This window comes from Panicum hallii, chromosome 5 (genome assembly GCF_002211085.1).
Source record: "Panicum hallii strain FIL2 chromosome 5, PHallii_v3.1, whole genome shotgun sequence".
Taxonomy (NCBI): Eukaryota; Viridiplantae; Streptophyta; class Magnoliopsida; order Poales; family Poaceae; genus Panicum; species Panicum hallii.
In genome coordinates this window covers 12,922,696-12,945,771 of record NC_038046.1, presented here as the reverse complement: position 1 = coordinate 12,945,771, position 23,076 = coordinate 12,922,696, and the positions used below count along the sequence as shown (strand labels likewise).

At 46.8% G+C, this 23,076-nt stretch overlaps 2 protein-coding genes across 2 annotated transcripts; both read right to left on the bottom strand.

Moving 5' to 3' along the window:
* Positions 1 to 982: 982 nt before the first annotated feature.
* Positions 983 to 1,979, bottom strand: LOC112895347 (casparian strip membrane protein 2-like). Its single transcript, XM_025963300.1, has 3 exons — positions 1,687 to 1,979; positions 1,447 to 1,570; positions 983 to 1,365 (listed from the first exon to the last, which is right to left on the bottom strand). The coding sequence occupies exons 1-3, from the start codon at positions 1,917 to 1,919 to the stop codon at positions 1,147 to 1,149; spliced, it is 576 nt and encodes a 191-aa protein (XP_025819085.1). The 5' UTR covers positions 1,920 to 1,979; the 3' UTR covers positions 983 to 1,146.
* A 2,904-nt stretch (positions 1,980 to 4,883) lies between these two features.
* On the bottom strand, positions 4,884 to 5,624 carry LOC112892439 (amino acid transporter AVT1J-like). The gene is made up of 2 exons (XM_025959602.1): positions 5,514 to 5,624; positions 4,884 to 5,357 (listed from the first exon to the last, which is right to left on the bottom strand). Exons 1-2 carry the CDS (start codon positions 5,622 to 5,624, stop codon positions 4,884 to 4,886), a joined length of 585 nt encoding a protein of 194 aa, XP_025815387.1.
* Positions 5,625 to 23,076: the final 17,452 nt, after the last annotated feature.

Sequence of the window (23,076 nt, the reverse complement as noted above, 5' to 3'; positions counted from 1 at the left end):
GAAACAGAAGAAAAATGATTCGATCGTTGTAACCGATGTCACGCCGGGTAAATACTACCCCGCGGGTAAATACTGCGCCGCAGCTGGGAAATCTGGCCTGCGTACCGATTTTACTTTGCACTGTGGAATCGGTAGATTCATCGGAATCCATTCGTTTGGCGGAAGTCTTTGGTTGGCAATCTGAACCAAAGGGGGCCTTAGTGTTGCTGCATGCACTGCACGATCAGATCGACCAAGGCTTCATCTTCATTGGGATGGCCCCGGCTGATGCGTGGTGCTCGATCATGGATCAGTGTCGCTCCGGGCATAAAAACCGAACCCGAAGCTCAAACCCGAGAAAACCCGAACCCGAAACCGAAAAACCCGAATCCCGAAGCCAGAACAACATTTTCGGGTGGCATATGCGAAAACCCGAATTAATTTCGGGTATTTCGGGTTTCAACCCGCGGTACCCGAAATACCCGAACAGGCTTGCCACTCGCGGACTCGCCACTTCCACTTCATTCCCCCGCGGTGGGCCGGCCCAGTACCAAGCAAGCAACCCGCAAGGCCGCAACCCTAGCAAGCACCAAGCAGTCAAGCACTGAAGCACCGCACGCACCCGCACAGCTGTCAGCCGCCGCACTGCCCGCAGCCCCGCACAGGTGCCCGTGCGGCCGTGCGCCCGTGCCGGGTGCGGCGGTGCGCCGGTGCCCCTCAGGCCCTCAGTCCCTCACTCCCTCAGGCCTCAGGCCCTCACGCCGCCACCGCCCAGCCGCCCAGGAACTCGCGTGGGTGCCTTCGTCTTCGCATGCGCCCAGCCCCCCAGGACCTCGCGCGGTCGCGCCGCCACCGGCCACCATGCTGCCCCACCCCGCGTCGGCACCACCCCTCCCAGCTCAAGCACAGCCGGCCGGCGACCAGGACCAGGCAAGAATCCTCTTTCCCTATTCTCTTCTCTTTCCCGTGCTAGATATGAAGGAAGCAGATGCAGAACCTCGGGTAGTATGGGTATTCCCGAACCCGAACCCGAAATATTGGGTACCTAAAATTTCGGTATTAAAATATTGGGTACAATTTCGGGTAGCAGATCTCAAAACCCGAATTTATTATAACCCGAATTAACCGATCCGAAATTTCGGGTAATCCCGAACGCCCGGAGCTAGATCAGTGGCACCTGGCGAGCGCGAAGGCGGAGAGGAAGATGAGCATTATGAGCAGGACCATGGCGGCGAAGGAGCCGATGAGGGAGCCCGAGATGCGCTCGCAGAAGGAGTCGAACTGCTGGCAGATGGCGAACCAGTTGGCCCGCACGTTGCCCTTGTGCGCCAGGTACACGATCGCCGCCGCCGCCGACGCGCCGGCCGTCAGCAGGGTCAGCATCGCCTAGTCATTCAGACCACGCCATTAGTTAGTACTTACCACCCTAGTTCTCAATCCAATTGTATGATCGACTTGACTAATTACCGCGTCGAAGAAGACGAGGACCAGGCGGCTGTAGCGCGCCCTGGGCCTGACAATGTGCACGATGGAGAGCGGGATGGACAGCACCAGGTACGTGCACACCACCGCGTTCGCCGCCACGAAGAACCTGCGGGGTGCTCGATCACCGGCGACTCGCGTCAGATGGCTAGCGACGCCGCGACGAGCGAGCGAACAGGCAGCGAAGGGTTCCATGTTGCTGTAGCAGCAACGGCAACGACTTACGTGAAGGACGGCAGGTCGCTGTACTTGGCCTCGAACTGGATGAACTGCGTGAAGAAGGGGAGCGTCTCGTTGGTGGTGCCCATGGCGATGGCGCTGGCGATGGTGCCGACGATGGCGAGGAACCGGAGGAAGACGTCGGCAACGGACGCGGCGCGGCCGACGCCCGAGGCCACCGGCGCCACCAGGGGCGCCTTGGAGCTCTCCCCGTGCTCGACAACCACGTCCTTCGTCATAGGCGAGGATAATTCTTGCTTGCAGATGCGAGCGAGATCGCCTTGCTGCTCTGGTTGTTTGCTCGGGATGAGATGGCTGGCACCGGTGGTCAGACCTTGCTATATATGCAAACGGATGCCTCGAGGTTTCCATTGGGATGAGCTGCAGCCTGCAGCTCATGCGCCCAACAAAACCAACAGCTCGATCGTTTAGTCAATCATGCTGAGCGGAGGTGGTGATTTAGGTGGCTTTGACAATGGATCGTCGCGAAGAACACCAACTAAAGCTCGTCTCGGCATTGGTTGACCCCGCACCTGCTCTCACTTGCTCAAACGAGGCCGGCAAGTTGCAGATATCCTCTCATGCCTGAACAGAACAGGGCATGATCTTCAGCACGTTGCCGAACCCAAACTCCAGTGTCTCTGTTCCTCGCCTGCTAGCACTAGTAGTGTGCTCTTTGCATTGAACTTTGTTGGGCTTCCGTACGTCCCGGCTGGCTTCCTCCGCGTTGAATTATGCAGCAGTCTTTTTGTTTGATTATTAAAGGTTTTGTAGTGTGATGGTTTGGTTGGGTGATGTTCTTAAAAGGGATATGATAGAATTTCAGTATCATTGTTGTAGCAGTTCAGGGTCACACCGATGGAATGTGCTGTTACTTGATAAAGGGTCATTACTTACAGGACTTGCCATATTCTCACAACTGGGCTCGACTGGCAATGCCTCCTTTTGTTTTTAGGAAAAATCCGAGCTGCCACTATGGTGGCATGGCACATGGATTTGAAAGGCCTGAAATCTCCAGGCTGGGCCGAGAAGCCATTACTGTACTGGGCTGCGCCGGATTCCAACCGACCACACACACTGCAAAAGGCCCACCATATTATCAGCCCATCAGAGAACTGGACCCAGCAGAGCCCAGTCATTCTCCACGCACACGATGAAGCTTCTGATCGCAACACAAATAATCCTATTCTTCAGGGTTTCAGAAACGAAACAGACTCAAAATCACGATGCGGCTTCTGGTCACACGTAAAATCATTTTTCCAAAATGATCGTAGAAATGGGATGCCGAGCCCATACGAGCAACAACTCTGTTAAAAAAAAAACAGATCGGTGCAACTTGACCATCTCCATCTGAATGTCCCGTGCGAGCATGTTGAACTGTTGAAGAACAAAGTGGTTAGTTAGACCAGTCGGCAGGCTCTGCAAGATAATCCTACGCGGGGGATGCGAAGTGACATCCCGGATCGGCGCTTCCCAAGCCTGAAGACGCCACCCGCGGCCTTCCGCACCCTCCACAAGCTGACCCGTGTCCCCTCATCACCACCGAAGCCGTTGACTTTGCTGCCTTAACTCCCCTTCTTCTTCCCCATCCTTCCCTCATCTCGTCCACGGTCCGCACCACACGCAAACAACATCCAAGCAAGGGGAGGAGCAGCGATCGGGAGCGAGGCGCGGAGGCAAGAAGCGGCGGCGGCGGCATGGACCGGAACCTGAGCGGGTTCCTGATCGGGTGCGTGGGCGCCGCCGTGACGCTGCTGGCGTACAACCAGACGGTGGTGACCAGCACGCAGTGCATCGCCGCGGGCTTCGTCATCCTCCTCTTCGCCCTCGGCGTCAAGGAGGGCATCATCTCCCTCTGCGCGCGCGCGAGCGAGCGTGAGGCGCCATCGCCCTTCGTGTCCTCTCCTTCCCGCTGCTCGTATTCCTTCTTGCTTCAGTTTCTTCTGCACCTGCCGCTGTGCTCCTCTCGTTTTTCCCCTGAAAAAACACTGTACTGTAATAACTTTTTCCTGTAGCGCTTGGTTTAGCCATGTGACGCGGATGGCTGTTGCCGGTCCGGTTTGTCGGAATCGATGCATGTTGTAGTCCTTTGCAAGATGTGTTAACTACAACGATCTGCTAATGCGCGATTAGATTAGAATATGCTCCGTTTCAATTGGCTTAACCAAGTAACAGAGAAGGTTAGAGAGAGAAGAGTGCACGGTTATACCTTCGTGCCCTAGGGCAGCGGATGAAGCAGACGTGCCCGCTATTGGTGGTGCAGTGCGGGAGCTCGGGGTGGTCCGGCCGTAGGCGATCGCGCTCGCTGTGGCCGGGGTCCAGGTCGCGTCCGAGGGCTTGGAGTCGAAGCAGGGGCGTCGAAGGTGGCCGGCGGTGGTGCTTCCCGCCGCTACCGCGCTCGACTTAGATCGGATAGGTTTTGACTGTTGGTGGGGTGGCGGCGGCCGGTGAACCTCGTATCCCGAGCCGCTGGCCCCCACCTCTCTTTATAGCGCGGCGCGACGGGGGCCCACCAGCTAGGGTTAAGCTGGAGCGCCCCCTATCAGGGCGCATTGGTGAGGTGGCTTATCGGCCCGTTAGGGTCCGATGAGCTAGGAGATCAATCTAACAAGATGAACAACGGACGATCGATTTCTTCAAGCTTCTTTAGCTAATCAGATGATGAAGGCAGTCTGCCTGATTATGTGTTGCGCCTGCTGCCTTTGTTTCTTCTTTAGTACCGACACTTCGGTGCGCCAATTCGTCTCTCTTTCATATACAGTTATTACAAAATTAAACTGCTTGGAATGCGAAAATTCGTCTCAGAGAAATATTCTAATTCAGTTTCTCGACTAGTGACTCTGTAAGACGAAATCGATTCCATATGAGTATGTTGGCCTGAACTTCTGAAAGTAGTACACTGCTCTTCTCACAACTAGTACAATGAAACAAGCTCATTTTACTAGCTTCTCGCTGCAGATTTCGTTAACAGTGTCCACCTAATAAGGCTCCTAGCCTCCTACAAATGGCAAATGACAACATGCTTCTCTTACAAAAGAAGTACATGCCTCAAGATGGGATAGCAACATATCCCCATATCTAAGCAGACACCTTGCTCCTCTCGTATCTCGTCATCAGATCAGCCATTCAGCCCTGTTCCCCTGCCTCATGGATAACATCTTGCAATTGTCTGAGACACATCTGCTGAAACAGTCGTGTCTTCTTCAGAACTCGTGAACAATCTTCTTCAGAGAAGAGTACGTCCCCGTGGCGGCCACCAGGGAGCCAAGGACGAGGATCGCGGCGATCAGCGCGACTTCCGCCCCGCCGCACCGCGCCACGCCGAAGATCTTGAGGTAGAAGACGCAGGGGAGCAGCATCGAGGCCATGACGCTGAGGAGCGAGCCCACGAGCGCCATCAGGTGGCCGAAGAAGGGCACGGCGAGCGCGACGACGACCGTGCTGACGACGAGGAGGGTCCTGATCAGTACGCTGAAGGACCTCTTGCTCTTGGTGCCGGCGGTGAGCAGCCTCTCCTCGACCGCCGTAGCGAGCGGCGTCACCATCAGGGCGTACTTGGAGAACGGGTTGATCAGCGTCGTGTAGATGGCCAGCTTCGAGCTGACCCTCCCCTCCGGCAGCTTCAGCGTCACCTGGGACTTGACGTCGTCGCCGTACATGAGTGAAGAAGGGAAACACTGGAGATAGATCAACTGCACACTTGTATTGATCATGAGTTACATACTTATACATGCTCTGGGTCATGGCCGGAGCGAGTCAGGCGGTAGCGCGCCGTTCTTCTGGAGGCTGAGTTTCGCAGCGTTCAACAGGGCGACCTCTCCATCCAAGATTACTGCACCAAGCTCAAGCGCCTTGCTGACCAACTGCGCGAGGTCGGCCATCCCGTCTCCGAACCCAGCCAAGTCCTCAATCTCCTCCGAGGACTCAGTCCCAGGTATCGCCATGTCAAGCCGGTGATCAAATCCAAGTCCCCACCCCACACTTTCCGTAGTGCTATGTCGTACCTGCTCCTAGAGGAAGCCAGCGACGATCACGACGCCAGGACGCAGGCCGGCCACGCCCTCTACGCCCCACACCGGCTCCGGCGATTCCGGCCCCAGATCCGGTTCCGAGGGCGGTTCCAATCGCTCCAAGCGAAGCACCAAGCAGCGCTCCAAGGGCTCCACCAACTCCGTCTCTGGCGGCACATCCTCGCCGACCGTCAGCTCCGGCGCCGCCCCGCCGCCACACCGTCAAGCCACTGCTCCACAGTCTACCGGATATAATCCGTGGACCGGGCTGGTCCAGGCATGGCCCATGCCCTTCCGGGCCCCCAGTGCCGGCGTGCTGGGCCCCCGCCCGCCGATCCAGCCCAACAGCGCGATGACGGCACAGCATCAGCACCCGGGCTCCAACACCTGGGACCAGAGCGCGCTCCTTGCCGCGCTCAACTCCGCCGGCGTCAGCACGCACCAGCCGCTGCCACAATCCTCCAACTGGTTCCTCGACACCGGCGCTTCCACCCACATCGCGTCCAGTCCTGGTAACCTCCACTCTGTTCGCCCTCTTCAGCTCCCCACCTCCATCATCGTCGGAAACGGCGCGCAGCTGCCAGTGTCACACTCGGCGGCCGCCACCATTCCAACATCTTACTCCCCCATTCGTCTCAACAATGTTCTTGTTTCCCCGTCAATTGTCAAGAATCTTGTTTCTGTTCGCAAACTTACTCGAGACAATAACATTTCTGTTGAATTTGACCCTCATGGCTTCTCAATTAAGGATCTACACATGGGAACGGTGATGCTCCGATGTGAGAGCTCCGGCGAGCTCTATCCTCTGCACCCGCCGAAGCACCTCACCTTCTCTGCGTCCACCGCCACCGTTGACCTCTGGCATGCTCGCCTCGGTCATCCAGGACATAATACATTGTCTCAGGTCTTGCATTCATTTGATTTCCGTTGTAATAAATCTGCTGTTCATGTGTGTTCTTCCTGTCAATTGGGGAAACACGTTCCACAGTCTTTTAGTTCCTCTCAAACAGTCACACATTTTCCTTTCCAACTAGTGCACTCGGATGTTTGGACATCACCCGTTTATAGTAATTCAGGATACAAGTATTATCTCATTCTCCTGGATGATTTCACTCATTATGTCTGGACTTTTCCAATTCGCAATAAGTCTGACGTTCTTCCCCTCCTCCACTCATTTCATGCCTATGTACAGACCCAATTCGGGCTTCGTTGGATTGCCTTACAGACTGACAATCGCCGCGAATTTGATAACCATGCTCTCCGCCGCTTCTTTCTTGACAATGGCATTCACTTATGTCTGTCATGCCCGTACACATCCCAGCAGAACGGCAAGGCCGAACGCATTATTCGGACGCTTAACGACTGTATGCGCACGTTACTTCTTCATAGTGCAGCTCCTTCGCAGTTTTGGGTGGATGCGCTCTCCACGGCAACGTTCCTCATCAACCGACGCCCTTGCCGCGCTACTGGGTCGACTACTCCTCATGAGCTTCCCCTCTGTGTCGCACCGGACTACACCGAGCTTCGCATCTTCGGCTCCCTGTGCTTGTCACACCCGGTTTTTAAAGACAAAACCGAATGCATAACTATATGTATGCCAGGATCAAGTTCCATACATATAGTGACTTCATTAGTGAATAATCAGCAACAGTATCACGAAAAGAGAATTAAAAGACTATAAAGATTATCAGAGTTATACAGCTTATCCTGGAAACGAAGACTCCAAACTTCACAGGCAATCGACCGGGGGTTGCGCAGGTCTAGAACTCAGCATCATCTTCAAAAGACTTCAGATCACTTTCTCCTCTGAGCAGCAATTATAACAAGCGTGAGTACACTTATGGTTGGTACTCAGCAAGTGTTGGGAATTATATGACATGAAGGCCAAAAGCAAGGAAAGGCTGACTGGCTTACTGCGATAAGCAATTTTAGTTGGTCAAGTTTTATTAGCACCTGATTGCTAAGGTATAAGTTTATACCAAAACCCACTTTAAAAGAAAAAGAAGAGATACAGCATAAGCATAACCATAACCATAAACATGGTCCACATAACCATGATCCACGATTTAATTCATCTTCAAGTTCAATTATCATGTGAGGGTCCAAGCCGCTCTTAACCGTGAGCACGGCTGATATATCAGTTTTCACTCTGCAGAGGTTGTACACTTTACCCACAATTCGTGTCTCCCGATTTGCCCGAGGTAGCTAGCCTCTTAAACACTTCCGAGGTGAGTGGCAAGGGATTCACTACGAGGCCTTTACAAAGATTCCCTAACTTATGATAATCCGCTAAGGTTTCAGGCCGCAGTGGTCATAACCCTCCCTAACGAGGAAACGCCTTAGCCAAGGACCACATATATCAATATGCCTCAAGAGGACCGGGCTATACCCCATCAACGCACTCCCCTCTTGCCCTTTCGGTAAGATCATCACAAGCTAGAGTTTCTAATTAATTAGCCAAGACCAGAGCCATATAGTATTGTGGTTGCACTGTTTTCCTGGGTGGTTCTCCATGTTCCAATTAAACATATAATCTTGTGATTAACATCACCAACAGCATGAACATGGATAAAACAGGTGTAACATCATCATTGTTGTCATCATGATTATATATTATTCCCAAACCATAACCAGTTGAAGCAACTAAGCAATAGCTACCCAACAAAAAGATAAAACCCAGGTTGACAAGGAATGATCATTAAAACTAGGCATATCCTTAATTAGGATCCATCAAAATTAGGACACATGCATGCATAAAGAAAAAGTTATATTTATTGTGATTATTAGGACAAAAGCATGATCAAGGAAACACTTGCCTTTCTTTTAGAGAATAGCTGCTCAGAGTCTTCAATTCTTGTTCTTGAATCTCTAAATCTTCAAAGCTCTTCGATCGCACTCCTTCTAACGTCACACAAGCAACGGGCCCAAAACATACAAGCAAGCAAACAAACAAGAACGACTAAGAACAGATACAACAAACAAAAGGAAAGCTTTAAAAGAGCGAACTAAAGGATAAGGCTCGCTGCTACGGTCACGAGAAAGAAAGAAACGCGGAAAACGGAGCTAGGGTTGAAAAGATACAGCTATCGGGAGATTTATGTTATGAAAGAAATAAAAGAACTATAGGCTTTCATTTATTTTAATTTAGAAAACTAATGAAAAAGATATTCAAAAGAGAATATCCCTAATTATAATTAACTCATATTATATTTGTATTTATAAAGACGAAGTAGAACTTAGTCAAATTTTATATACAATTCTCTGTGTATAAATTACACTAATTAAATAATTAATTAGAAAAGAAACTGGTGAGAACATCTAAACGTCAAACTTTATGATTCGTGTTGAACTAAACAAATTAATTTACAAACACATTTGAGTTGATATTAATCAAATTAACATTAATTATGAAAACCGGAGAAAAGACTTAATTGGATTTTATTTCGGAAAACTAGATGAGAGGATATTATTCAAGTTAAATTAATATTTAATTTTAAAAACAGGAATTACGGCACAACAACGCTACTAAACGATAGCTTAGGATTTTAGAAGACTAACGCAAAAAGAACGGATCGAAACGGATATAAAACGCGGAAACTACGCATAAAACAGCGCTGCAGGGACCTATACGCAATTAACTATAGACTTCAAGGGTTAGCTGAAAAGAAATACAAGACACAGAAAATAGTGCTTGCAAAATAGGAAAAGATTAGGGTTAGATCTGAAAAATTCCATGGTGGGGCTGGATTGAAAAGATGGAAAAGATATAGGGGGTTTCCTACAAAATCTGCAAGACACAGGAGAGAACAGGAAAATTACATCTTTCTCCGGGGACTGGATTGCAAAAGCTCGAGTTTCCTCCATGGCTGCTGCACGGAAGCTTCCTGTTGGCCAAAATTGGAGCGATTTAGACCATGGGAGAGCACGGGAAGTGGGGGAAAAGAAAGAGGAGAGGGAGGGGGTTCGATTCCATGCCTTACCCGCAGCGGAGATGCACCGAGACGATCGAATTTCGCGAGAGAAAACAGCAAGGTTGGGTCTGTTCTGAGCGGTTTCTGTTCCTGCTCGTGGCAGCACCTGGGCAACAGGGGGCGGGGCAAGGACAGTGCGCAGGGCAAGGTAGGGCGCTCAGGTGACGCGCACGGGCACAGGAGCATGCAGGAGAGGGAGGGGCGGCGCTAGGCGGGTCTGGGCGCACAAGATGCAGAAGGACGACATCCTGGTGGTGGCCGTGTTGCAGAGACGCAGGAGGATGCAGGAGGAAGGGGCAGCGCTGGCTGTAGCAGGGTAGGGGCTTGGGCGCCTGGGGAGGAGGAGGGCGCGACGGCAGGAGCGATGGGCAGGGGTGCAAGCGCACAGGGGCTCACGGGAGAGGGAGAACGGAGCAGGGGCGGCGCTGGGCGCTGCAGGAGGAGCAAGGCGACGAGGAAAAACTAGGGCCGGCGCTACGTAGGAAAAAGGAGGAGCAGCGATGCAGGGCTGCGCACGACGATCTCAGGTGGGTTTTATATGGGCACAGGGGCTAGGGTTCAGGGGGAAGGCGGCGTGCAGAAGAAGCAGACTGGAACGGGGTTCGACTTGCGGATTTTTATAGAGCGAAACGTCCTGGCTTGGCATGATAGATACGCTAAGGAAAAAGGGACCATCGTGCAGCACCTGGACTCGATCGAGCCTGGCTGGAGGGGTGCGGGGTCGAGGATTTAGCGAGCAGGGGACCGATGCGAGGTCGAGGGATTCGGTGATGGGCCGAAACTTGATCGGGTGAGAGGGCTGAACACGAAAACGAGCTGACAGAGCTGATTGAACGTGAACCATTTATTCGGGAGCGCGAAAAGAGAAGGAAAGGATCAGGCCGAGTCGTTGGGGCTGACGGTGATCGAACATCGTCGGAAAAACACTGAAGACGAGCCACGAGGCGTCGTTTTCGAGCATGACCTGATCGAGGAGAAAGGTTAGAGGATCAGGAGCTCGATGGAACCTCTTAAAGATTCGAAGAGACAAGATTAAAAGGATGTACAACAAGATACGGCTCGGTCCGACTATGATGAGAATCAAAAATATAAATATTTTCCAGAACACATTTTCAAGGTTAAAATAAATCTAGAAAAGTCCAGTTAAATATTTCAAACCACGAAAAAATATATCCGGAAGAATCCCAGAATTTTCCGAGAAAAATCTCGGGAGTTAATTTGGGTCACGAGAATTCCAAATAAAATATTTGGGACTCATGAAAAAGAATTTTTAGAGCTTTCCAAGAAAAAAAATGGATCTAGCTCTTGGATAAATAGAATAATTACCAGAAAAGTCTTTAAAATTCTCGGAAAATCCTTTTGATAGATGAACACATTGTAAGAGATAGTCACATCCTAAAATTAAATATTTTAGGGTGTGACAGAACTACCCCCCTTAAACAGAATCTCGTCCCGAGATTCACAAGGGCTGGTGACAAAGATGAGAGTTAGGGCAAAAAGATTTCATCAAGGAGGCGATAAGATAATAAGGTCGGTGTTGAGAAAAGATAGAATTTGGGATTTGGATCTTCACTTGCTTTCAGCTGGATTGAGGAGAAGGCGTTGACGAGAGATTCGCAAGGGCTGGTGATTGGAAGAGGAGATAGAACATAGAGTTTTTTTTTTATAAGAGGTAAGGCAAGATGGCAAGATGGGTAACAAGAAAAGAAGGGAAGATGATTGGGTCTTCTTCACATGCTTCCAAGCAAATGGGGTTGACGAGAGATTGACAAAGTCTTGTGGTTGAAAGGAGGCAACAAGGTAACAAGATGGGTATCAAGAAAGAGAGAAAACGAGTTTGGGTCTTCTGTGCTAACTTTCGCTTAGGAGCAAGAAGACGGCGTCGACGAGAGATCCGTAAAGTCTAGAGATAGAAAGGAGAGATAAGGCAAAGAGCTTCTGACAAGGAGTAGAGCGATATGATAATATGGGTATCAAGACAAAAAGATGGAATTTGGGTTTGGGTCTTTTCTGCTGGCTCATGCCTTGGAACGTGAGGATATCGTGGTTGAGAAAACTAAGGGAGAAATGATGTCATTGCAGGCACAAGTCCCACAACACATCAACGAAAAAAAACAAGGAGTCTAAGCAGACAAGAACAAAACAACAAGCATTACAAGCACACCAAAACAAACTATCAAACAACCGAAACTAACGTTTTACAATTGAAAAGGGAAACCTCTTAAGCATGGGTCATATCCTAAAGCTTCGGCATTCTTGAGTTAGGCATCTCTCTCAGCTTGTCTGGCGGAACATTGACTTCTTGAGTGTAACGCCTATGAGTCCAATGTAGTCTTCAGTTGCTCTAGCTTGACTTCTTGTAGTAGACGATCACTTCCATTCTTCGAGGTACAAGGTTGGACAATCTAGCGTTTGTAACCAAAAGGAGAGGAAAAAAATAAATCCACTTGGAATAGAATATAAGGGGATTTCCAAAGTGGCCAAACTTGAAATCAAGGAGGAGGTAAATTGGAACAAATGGATACAAGGTAACCAATGCCATGGAGGGTACAAGCAGACAAGGGAAATTGTGAGATGTAAAAGCAATGAAAATGAAGGAATAAAAGAAAAGAATACAGAGTTAGATAAAAGCAGCATCAAGGATGAGATAAATGAAGAAGGGTGAGGAATAAACAACAAAAAGGGTCAAGGATATGGTAAAATATGACTTTTATGTCAAAATAGATCTTAGAAAACGACCATTGCTATCTAGGCTGGCGTCCTACCGTCAACCTGGCTCTGATACCACCTCTGTCACACCCGGTTTTTAAAGACAAAACCGAATGCATAACTATATGTATGCCAGGATCAAGTTCCATACATATAGTGACTTCATTAGTGAATAATCAGCAACAGTATCACGAAAAGAGAATTAAAAGACTATAAAGATTATCAGAGTTATACAGCTTATCCTGGAAACGAAGACTCCAAACTTCACAGGCAATCGACCGGGGGTTGCGCAGGTCTAGAACTCAGCATCATCTTCAAAAGACTTCAGATCACTTTCTCCTCTGAGCAGCAATTATAACAAGCGTGAGTACACTTATGGTTGGTACTCAGCAAGTGTTGGGAATTATATGACATGAAGGCCAAAAGCAAGGAAAGGCTGACTGGCTTACTGCGATAAGCAATTTTAGTTGGTCAAGTTTTATTAGCACCTGATTGCTAAGGTATAAGTTTATACCAAAACCCACTTTAAAAGAAAAAGAAGAGATACAGCATAAGCATAACCATAACCATAAACATGGTCCACATAACCATGATCCACGATTTAATTCATCTTCAAGTTCAATTATCATGTGAGGGTCCAAGCCGCTCTTAACCGTGAGCACGGCTGATATATCAGTTTTCACTCTGCAGAGGTTGTACACTTTACCCACAATTCGTGTCTCCCGATTTGCCCGAGGTAGCTAGCCTCTTAAACACTTCCGAGGTGAGTGGCAAGGGATTCACTACGAGGCCTTTACAAAGATTCCCTAACTTATGATAATCCGCTAAGGTTTCAGGCCGCAGTGGTCATAACCCTCCCTAACGAGGAAACGCCTTAGCCAAGGACCACATATATCAATATGCCTCAAGAGGACCGGGCTATACCCCATCAACGCACTCCCCTCTTGCCCTTTCGGTAAGATCATCACAAGCTAGAGTTTCTAATTAATTAGCCAAGACCAGAGCCATATAGTATTGTGGTTGCACTGTTTTCCTGGGTGGTTCTCCATGTTCCAATTAAACATATAATCTTGTGATTAACATCACCAACAGCATGAACATGGATAAAACAGGTGTAACATCATCATTGTTGTCATCATGATTATATATTATTCCCAAACCATAACCAGTTGAAGCAACTAAGCAATAGCTACCCAACAAAAAGATAAAACCCAGGTTGACAAGGAATGATCATTAAAACTAGGCATATCCTTAATTAGGATCCATCAAAATTAGGACACATGCATGCATAAAGAAAAAGTTATATTTATTGTGATTATTAGGACAAAAGCATGATCAAGGAAACACTTGCCTTTCTTTTAGAGAATAGCTGCTCAGAGTCTTCAATTCTTGTTCTTGAATCTCTAAATCTTCAAAGCTCTTCGATCGCACTCCTTCTAACGTCACACAAGCAACGGGCCCAAAACATACAAGCAAGCAAACAAACAAGAACGACTAAGAACAGATACAACAAACAAAAGGAAAGCTTTAAAAGAGCGAACTAAAGGATAAGGCTCGCTGCTACGGTCACGAGAAAGAAAGAAACGCGGAAAACGGAGCTAGGGTTGAAAAGATACAGCTATCGGGAGATTTATGTTATGAAAGAAATAAAAGAACTATAGGCTTTCATTTATTTTAATTTAGAAAACTAATGAAAAAGATATTCAAAAGAGAATATCCCTAATTATAATTAACTCATATTATATTTGTATTTATAAAGACGAAGTAGAACTTAGTCAAATTTTATATACAATTCTCTGTGTATAAATTACACTAATTAAATAATTAATTAGAAAAGAAACTGGTGAGAACATCTAAACGTCAAACTTTATGATTCGTGTTGAACTAAACAAATTAATTTACAAACACATTTGAGTTGATATTAATCAAATTAACATTAATTATGAAAACCGGAGAAAAGACTTAATTGGATTTTATTTCGGAAAACTAGATGAGAGGATATTATTCAAGTTAAATTAATATTTAATTTTAAAAACAGGAATTACGGCACAACAACGCTACTAAACGATAGCTTAGGATTTTAGAAGACTAACGCAAAAAGAACGGATCGAAACGGATATAAAACGCGGAAACTACGCATAAAACAGCGCTGCAGGGACCTATACGCAATTAACTATAGACTTCAAGGGTTAGCTGAAAAGAAATACAAGACACAGAAAATAGTGCTTGCAAAATAGGAAAAGATTAGGGTTAGATCTGAAAAATTCCATGGTGGGGCTGGATTGAAAAGATGGAAAAGATATAGGGGGTTTCCTACAAAATCTGCAAGACACAGGAGAGAACAGGAAAATTACATCTTTCTCCGGGGACTGGATTGCAAAAGCTCGAGTTTCCTCCATGGCTGCTGCACGGAAGCTTCCTGTTGGCCAAAATTGGAGCGATTTAGACCATGGGAGAGCACGGGAAGTGGGGGAAAAGAAAGAGGAGAGGGAGGGGGTTCGATTCCATGCCTTACCCGCAGCGGAGATGCACCGAGACGATCGAATTTCGCGAGAGAAAACAGCAAGGTTGGGTCTGTTCTGAGCGGTTTCTGTTCCTGCTCGTGGCAGCACCTGGGCAACAGGGGGCGGGGCAAGGACAGTGCGCAGGGCAAGGTAGGGCGCTCAGGTGACGCGCACGGGCACAGGAGCATGCAGGAGAGGGAGGGGCGGCGCTAGGCGGGTCTGGGCGCACAAGATGCAGAAGGACGACATCCTGGTGGTGGCCGTGTTGCAGAGACGCAGGAGGATGCAGGAGGAAGGGGCAGCGCTGGCTGTAGCAGGGTAGGGGCTTGGGCGCCTGGGGAGGAGGAGGGCGCGACGGCAGGAGCGATGGGCAGGGGTGCAAGCGCACAGGGGCTCACGGGAGAGGGAGAACGGAGCAGGGGCGGCGCTGGGCGCTGCAGGAGGAGCAAGGCGACGAGGAAAAACTAGGGCCGGCGCTACGCAGGAAAAAGGAGGAGCAGCGATGCAGGGCTGCGCACGACGATCTCAGGTGGGTTTTATATGGGCACAGGGGCTAGGGTTCAGGGGAAGGCGGCGTGCAGAAGAAGCAGACTGGAACGGGGTTCGACTTGCGGATTTTTATAGAGCGAAACGTCCTGGCTTGGCATGATAGATACGCTAAGGAAAAAGGGACCATCGTGCAGCACCTGGACTCGATCGAGCCTGGCTGGAGGGGGTGCGGGGTCGAGGATTTAGCGAGCAGGGGACCGATGCGAGGTCGAGGGATTCGGTGATGGGCCGAAACTTGATCGGGTGAGAGGGCTGAACACGAAAACGAGCTGACAGAGCTGATTGAACGTGAACCATTTATTCGGGAGCGCGAAAAGAGAAGGAAAGGATCAGGCCGAGTCGTTGGGGCTGACGGTGATCGAACATCGTCGGAAAAACACTGAAGACGAGCCACGAGGCGTCGTTTTCGAGCATGACCTGATCGAGGAGAAAGGTTAGAGGATCAGGAGCTCGATGGAACCTCTTAAAGATTCGAAGAGACAAGATTAAAAGGATGTACAACAAGATACGGCTCGGTCCGACTATGATGAGAATCAAAAATATAAATATTTTCCAGAACACATTTTCAAGGTTAAAATAAATCTAGAAAAGTCCAGTTAAATATTTCAAACCACGAAAAAATATATCCGGAAGAATCCCAGAATTTTCCGAGAAAAATCTCGGGAGTTAATTTGGGTCACGAGAATTCCAAATAAAATATTTGGGACTCATGAAAAAGAATTTTTAGAGCTTTCCAAGAAAAAAAATGGATCTAGCTCTTGGATAAATAGAATAATTACCAGAAAAGTCTTAAAATTCTCGGAAAATCCTTTTGATAGATGAACACATTGTAAGAGATAGTCACATCCTAAAATTAAATATTTTAGGGTGTGACAGAACTACCCCCCTTAAACAGAATCTCGTCCCGAGATTCACAAGGGCTGGTGACAAAGATGAGAGTTAGGGCAAAAAGATTTCATCAAGGAGGCGATAAGATAATAAGGTCGGTGTTGAGAAAAGATAGAATTTGGGATTTGGATCTTCACTTGCTTTCAGCTGGATTGAGGAGAAGGCGTTGACGAGAGATTCGCAAGGGCTGGTGATTGGAAGAGGAGATAGAACATAGAGTTTTTTTTTTATAAGAGGTAAGGCAAGATGGCAAGATGGGTAACAAGAAAAGAAGGGAAGATGATTGGGTCTTCTTCACATGCTTCCAAGCAAATGGGGTTGACGAGAGATTGACAAAGTCTTGTGGTTGAAAGGAGGCAACAAGGTAACAAGATGGGTATCAAGAAAGAGAGAAACGAGTTTGGGTCTTCTGTGCTAACTTTCGCTTAGGAGCAAGAAGACGGCGTCGACGAGAGATCCGTAAAGTCTAGAGATAGAAAGGAGAGATAAGGCAAAGAGCTTCTGACAAGGAGTAGAGCGATATGATAATATGGGTATCAAGACAAAAAGATGGAATTTGGGTTTGGGTCTTTTCTGCTGGCTCATGCCTTGGAACGTGAGGATATCGTGGTTGAGAAAACTAAGGGAGAAATGATGTCATTGCAGGCACAAGTCCACAACACATCAACGAAAAAAAACAAGGAGTCTAAGCAGACAAGAACAAAACAACAAGCATTACAAGCACACCAAAACAAACTATCAAACAACCGAAACTAACGTTTTACAATTGAAAAGGGAAACCTCTTAAGCATGGGTCATATCCTAAAGCTTCGGCATTCTTGAGTTAGGCATCTCTCTCAGCTTGTCTGGCGGAACATTGACTTCTTGAGTGTAACGCCTATGAGTCCAATGTAGTCTTCAGTTGCTCTAGCTTGACTTCTTGTAGTAGACGATCACTTCCATTCTTCGAGGTACAAGGTTGGACAATCTAGCGTTTGTAACCAAAAGGAGAGGAAAAAAATAAATCCACTTGGAATAGAATATAAGGGGATTTCCAAAGTGGCCAAACTTGAAATCAAGGAGGAGGTAAATTGGAACAAATGGATACAAGGTAACCAATGCCATGGAGGGTACAAGCAGACAAGGGAAATTGTGAGATGTAAAAGCAATGAAAATGAAGGAATAAAAGAAAAGAATACAGAGTTAGATAAAAGCAGCATCAAGGATGAGATAAATGAAGAAGGGTGAGGAATAAACAACAAAAGGGTCAAGGATATGGTAAAATATGACTTTTATGTCAAAATAGATCTTAGAAAACGACCATTGCTATCTAGGCTGGCGTCCTACCGTCAACCTGGCTCTGATACCACCTCTGTCACACCCGGTTTTTAAAGACAAAACCGAATGCATAACTATATGTATGCCAGGATCAAGTTCCATACATATAGTGACTTCATTAGTGAATAATCAGCAACAGTATCACGAAAAGAGAATTAAAAGACTATAAAGATTATCAGAGTTATACAGCTTATCCTGGAAACGAAGACTCCAAACTTCACAGGCAATCGACCGGGGGTTGCGCAGGTCTAGAACTCAGCATCATCTTCAAAAGACTTCAGATCACTTTCTCCTCTGAGCAGCAATTATAACAAGCGTGAGTACACTTATGGTTGGTACTCAGCAAGTGTTGGGAATTATATGACATGAAGGCCAAAAGCAAGGAAAGGCTGACTGGCTTACTGCGATAAGCAATTTTAGTTGGTCAAGTTTTATTAGCACCTGATTGCTAAGGTATAAGTTTATACCAAAACCCACTTTAAAAGAAAAAGAAGAGATACAGCATAAGCATAACCATAACCATAAACATGGTCCACATAACCATGATCCACGATTTAATTCATCTTCAAGTTCAATTATCATGTGAGGGTCCAAGCCGCTCTTAACCGTGAGCACGGCTGATATATCAGTTTTCACTCTGCAGAGGTTGTACACTTTACCCACAATTCGTGTCTCCCGATTTGCCCGAGGTAGCTAGCCTCTTAAACACTTCCGAGGTGAGTGGCAAGGGATTCACTACGAGGCCTTTACAAAGATTCCCTAACTTATGATAATCCGCTAAGGTTTCAGGCCGCAGTGGTCATAACCCTCCCTAACGAGGAAACGCCTTAGCCAAGGACCACATATATCAATATGCCTCAAGAGGACCGGGCTATACCCCATCAACGCACTCCCCTCTTGCCCTTTCGGTAAGATCATCACAAGCTAGAGTTTCTAATTAATTAGCCAAGACCAGAGCCATATAGTATTGTGGTTGCACTGTTTTCCTGGGTGGTTCTCCATGTTCCAATTAAACATATAATCTTGTGATTAACATCACCAACAGCATGAACATGGATAAAACAGGTGTAACATCATCATTGTTGTCATCATGATTATATATTATTCCCAAACCATAACCAGTTGAAGCAACTAAGCAATAGCTACCCAACAAAAAGATAAAACCCAGGTTGACAAGGAATGATCATTAAAACTAGGCATATCCTTAATTAGGATCCATCAAAATTAGGACACATGCATGCATAAAGAAAAAGTTATATTTATTGTGATTATTAGGACAAAAGCATGATCAAGGAAACACTTGCCTTTCTTTTAGAGAATAGCTGCTCAGAGTCTTCAATTCTTGTTCTTGAATCTCTAAATCTTCAAAGCTCTTCGATCGCACTCCTTCTAACGTCACACAAGCAACGGGCCCAAAACATACAAGCAAGCAAACAAACAAGAACGACTAAGAACAGATACAACAAACAAAAGGAAAGCTTTAAAAGAGCGAACTAAAGGATAAGGCTCGCTGCTACGGTCACGAGAAAGAAAGAAACGCGGAAAACGGAGCTAGGGTTGAAAAGATACAGCTATCGGGAGATTTATGTTATGAAAGAAATAAAAGAACTATAGGCTTTCATTTATTTTAATTTAGAAAACTAATGAAAAAGATATTCAAAAGAGAATATCCCTAATTATAATTAACTCATATTATATTTGTATTTATAAAGACGAAGTAGAACTTAGTCAAATTTTATATACAATTCTCTGTGTATAAATTACACTAATTAAATAATTAATTAGAAAAGAAACTGGTGAGAACATCTAAACGTCAAACTTTATGATTCGTGTTGAACTAAACAAATTAATTTACAAACACATTTGAGTTGATATTAATCAAATTAACATTAATTATGAAAACCGGAGAAAAGACTTAATTGGATTTTATTTCGGAAAACTAGATGAGAGGATATTATTCAAGTTAAATTAATATTTAATTTTAAAAACAGGAATTACGGCACAACAACGCTACTAAACGATAGCTTAGGATTTTAGAAGACTAACGCAAAAAGAACGGATCGAAACGGATATAAAACGCGGAAACTACGCATAAAACAGCGCTGCAGGGACCTATACGCAATTAACTATAGACTTCAAGGGTTAGCTGAAAAGAAATACAAGACACAGAAAATAGTGCTTGCAAAATAGGAAAAGATTAGGGTTAGATCTGAAAAATTCCATGGTGGGGCTGGATTGAAAAGATGGAAAAGATATAGGGGGTTTCCTACAAAATCTGCAAGACACAGGAGAGAACAGGAAAATTACATCTTTCTCCGGGGACTGGATTGCAAAAGCTCGAGTTTCCTCCATGGCTGCTGCACGGAAGCTTCCTGTTGGCCAAAATTGGAGCGATTTAGACCATGGGAGAGCACGGGAAGTGGGGGAAAAGAAAGAGGAGAGGGAGGGGGTTCGATTCCATGCCTTACCCGCAGCGGAGATGCACCGAGACGATCGAATTTCGCGAGAGAAAACAGCAAGGTTGGGTCTGTTCTGAGCGGTTTCTGTTCCTGCTCGTGGCAGCACCTGGGCAACAGGGGGCGGGGCAAGGACAGTGCGCAGGGCAAGGTAGGGCGCTCAGGTGACGCGCACGGGCACAGGAGCATGCAGGAGAGGGAGGGGCGGCGCTAGGCGGGTCTGGGCGCACAAGATGCAGAAGGACGACATCCTGGTGGTGGCCGTGTTGCAGAGACGCAGGAGGATGCAGGAGGAAGGGGCAGCGCTGGCTGTAGCAGGGTAGGGGCTTGGGCGCCTGGGGAGGAGGAGGGCGCGACGGCAGGAGCGATGGGCAGGGGTGCAAGCGCACAGGGGCTCACGGGAGAGGGAGAACGGAGCAGGGGCGGCGCTGGGCGCTGCAGGAGGAGCAAGGCGACGAGGAAAAACTAGGGCCGGCGCTACGCAGGAAAAAGGAGGAGCAGCGATGCAGGGCTGCGCACGACGATCTCAGGTGGGTTTTATATGGGCACAGGGGCTAGGGTTCAGGGGGAAGGCGGCGTGCAGAAGAAGCAGACTGGAACGGGGTTCGACTTGCGGATTTTTATAGAGCGAAACGTCCTGGCTTGGCATGATAGATACGCTAAGGAAAAAGGGACCATCGTGCAGCACCTGGACTCGATCGAGCCTGGCTGGAGGGGGTGCGGGGTCGAGGATTTAGCGAGCAGGGGACCGATGCGAGGTCGAGGGATTCGGTGATGGGCCGAAACTTGATCGGGTGAGAGGGCTGAACACGAAAACGAGCTGACAGAGCTGATTGAACGTGAACCATTTATTCGGGAGCGCGAAAAGAGAAGGAAAGGATCAGGCCGAGTCGTTGGGGCTGACGGTGATCGAACATCGTCGGAAAAACACTGAAGACGAGCCACGAGGCGTCGTTTTCGAGCATGACCTGATCGAGGAGAAAGGTTAGAGGATCAGGAGCTCGATGGAACCTCTTAAAGATTCGAAGAGACAAGATTAAAAGGATGTACAACAAGATACGGCTCGGTCCGACTATGATGAGAATCAAAAATATAAATATTTTCCAGAACACATTTTCAAGGTTAAAATAAATCTAGAAAAGTCCAGTTAAATATTTCAAACCACGAAAAAATATATCCGGAAGAATCCCAGAATTTTCCGAGAAAAATCTCGGGAGTTAATTTGGGTCACGAGAATTCCAAATAAAATATTTGGGACTCATGAAAAAGAATTTTTAGAGCTTTCCAAGAAAAAAAATGGATCTAGCTCTTGGATAAATAGAATAATTACCAGAAAAGTCTTTAAAATTCTCGGAAAATCCTTTTGATAGATGAACACATTGTAAGAGATAGTCACATCCTAAAATTAAATATTTTAGGGTGTGACAGAACTACCCCCCTTAAACAGAATCTCGTCCCGAGATTCACAAGGGCTGGTGACAAAGATGAGAGTTAGGGCAAAAAGATTTCATCAAGGAGGCGATAAGATAATAAGGTCGGTGTTGAGAAAAGATAGAATTTGGGATTTGGATCTTCACTTGCTTTCAGCTGGATTGAGGAGAAGGCGTTGACGAGAGATTCGCAAGGGCTGGTGATTGGAAGAGGAGATAGAACATAGAGTTTTTTTTTTATAAGAGGTAAGGCAAGATGGCAAGATGGGTAACAAGAAAAGAAGGGAAGATGATTGGGTCTTCTTCACATGCTTCCAAGCAAATGGGGTTGACGAGAGATTGACAAAGTCTTGTGGTTGAAAGGAGGCAACAAGGTAACAAGATGGGTATCAAGAAAGAGAGAAAACGAGTTTGGGTCTTCTGTGCTAACTTTCGCTTAGGAGCAAGAAGACGGCGTCGACGAGAGATCCGTAAAGTCTAGAGATAGAAAGGAGAGATAAGGCAAAGAGCTTCTGACAAGGAGTAGAGCGATATGATAATATGGGTATCAAGACAAAAAGATGGAATTTGGGTTTGGGTCTTTTCTGCTGGCTCATGCCTTGGAACGTGAGGATATCGTGGTTGAGAAAACTAAGGGAGAAATGATGTCATTGCAGGCACAAGTCCCACAACACATCAACGAAAAAAAACAAGGAGTCTAAGCAGACAAGAACAAAACAACAAGCATTACAAGCACACCAAAACAAACTATCAAACAACCGAAACTAACGTTTTACAATTGAAAAGGGAAACCTCTTAAGCATGGGTCATATCCTAAAGCTTCGGCATTCTTGAGTTAGGCATCTCTCTCAGCTTGTCTGGCGGAACATTGACTTCTTGAGTGTAACGCCTATGAGTCCAATGTAGTCTTCAGTTGCTCTAGCTTGACTTCTTGTAGTAGACGATCACTTCCATTCTTCGAGGTACAAGGTTGGACAATCTAGCGTTTGTAACCAAAAGGAGAGGAAAAAAATAAATCCACTTGGAATAGAATATAAGGGGATTTCCAAAGTGGCCAAACTTGAAATCAAGGAGGAGGTAAATTGGAACAAATGGATACAAGGTAACCAATGCCATGGAGGGTACAAGCAGACAAGGGAAATTGTGAGATGTAAAAGCAATGAAAATGAAGGAATAAAAGAAAAGAATACAGAGTTAGATAAAAGCAGCATCAAGGATGAGATAAATGAAGAAGGGTGAGGAATAAACAACAAAAAGGGTCAAGGATATGGTAAAATATGACTTTTATGTCAAAATAGATCTTAGAAAACGACCATTGCTATCTAGGCTGGCGTCCTACCGTCAACCTGGCTCTGATACCACCTCTGTCACACCCGGTTTTTAAAGACAAAACCGAATGCATAACTATATGTATGCCAGGATCAAGTTCCATACATATAGTGACTTCATTAGTGAATAATCAGCAACAGTATCACGAAAAGAGAATTAAAAGACTATAAAGATTATCAGAGTTATACAGCTTATCCTGGAAACGAAGACTCCAAACTTCACAGGCAATCGAC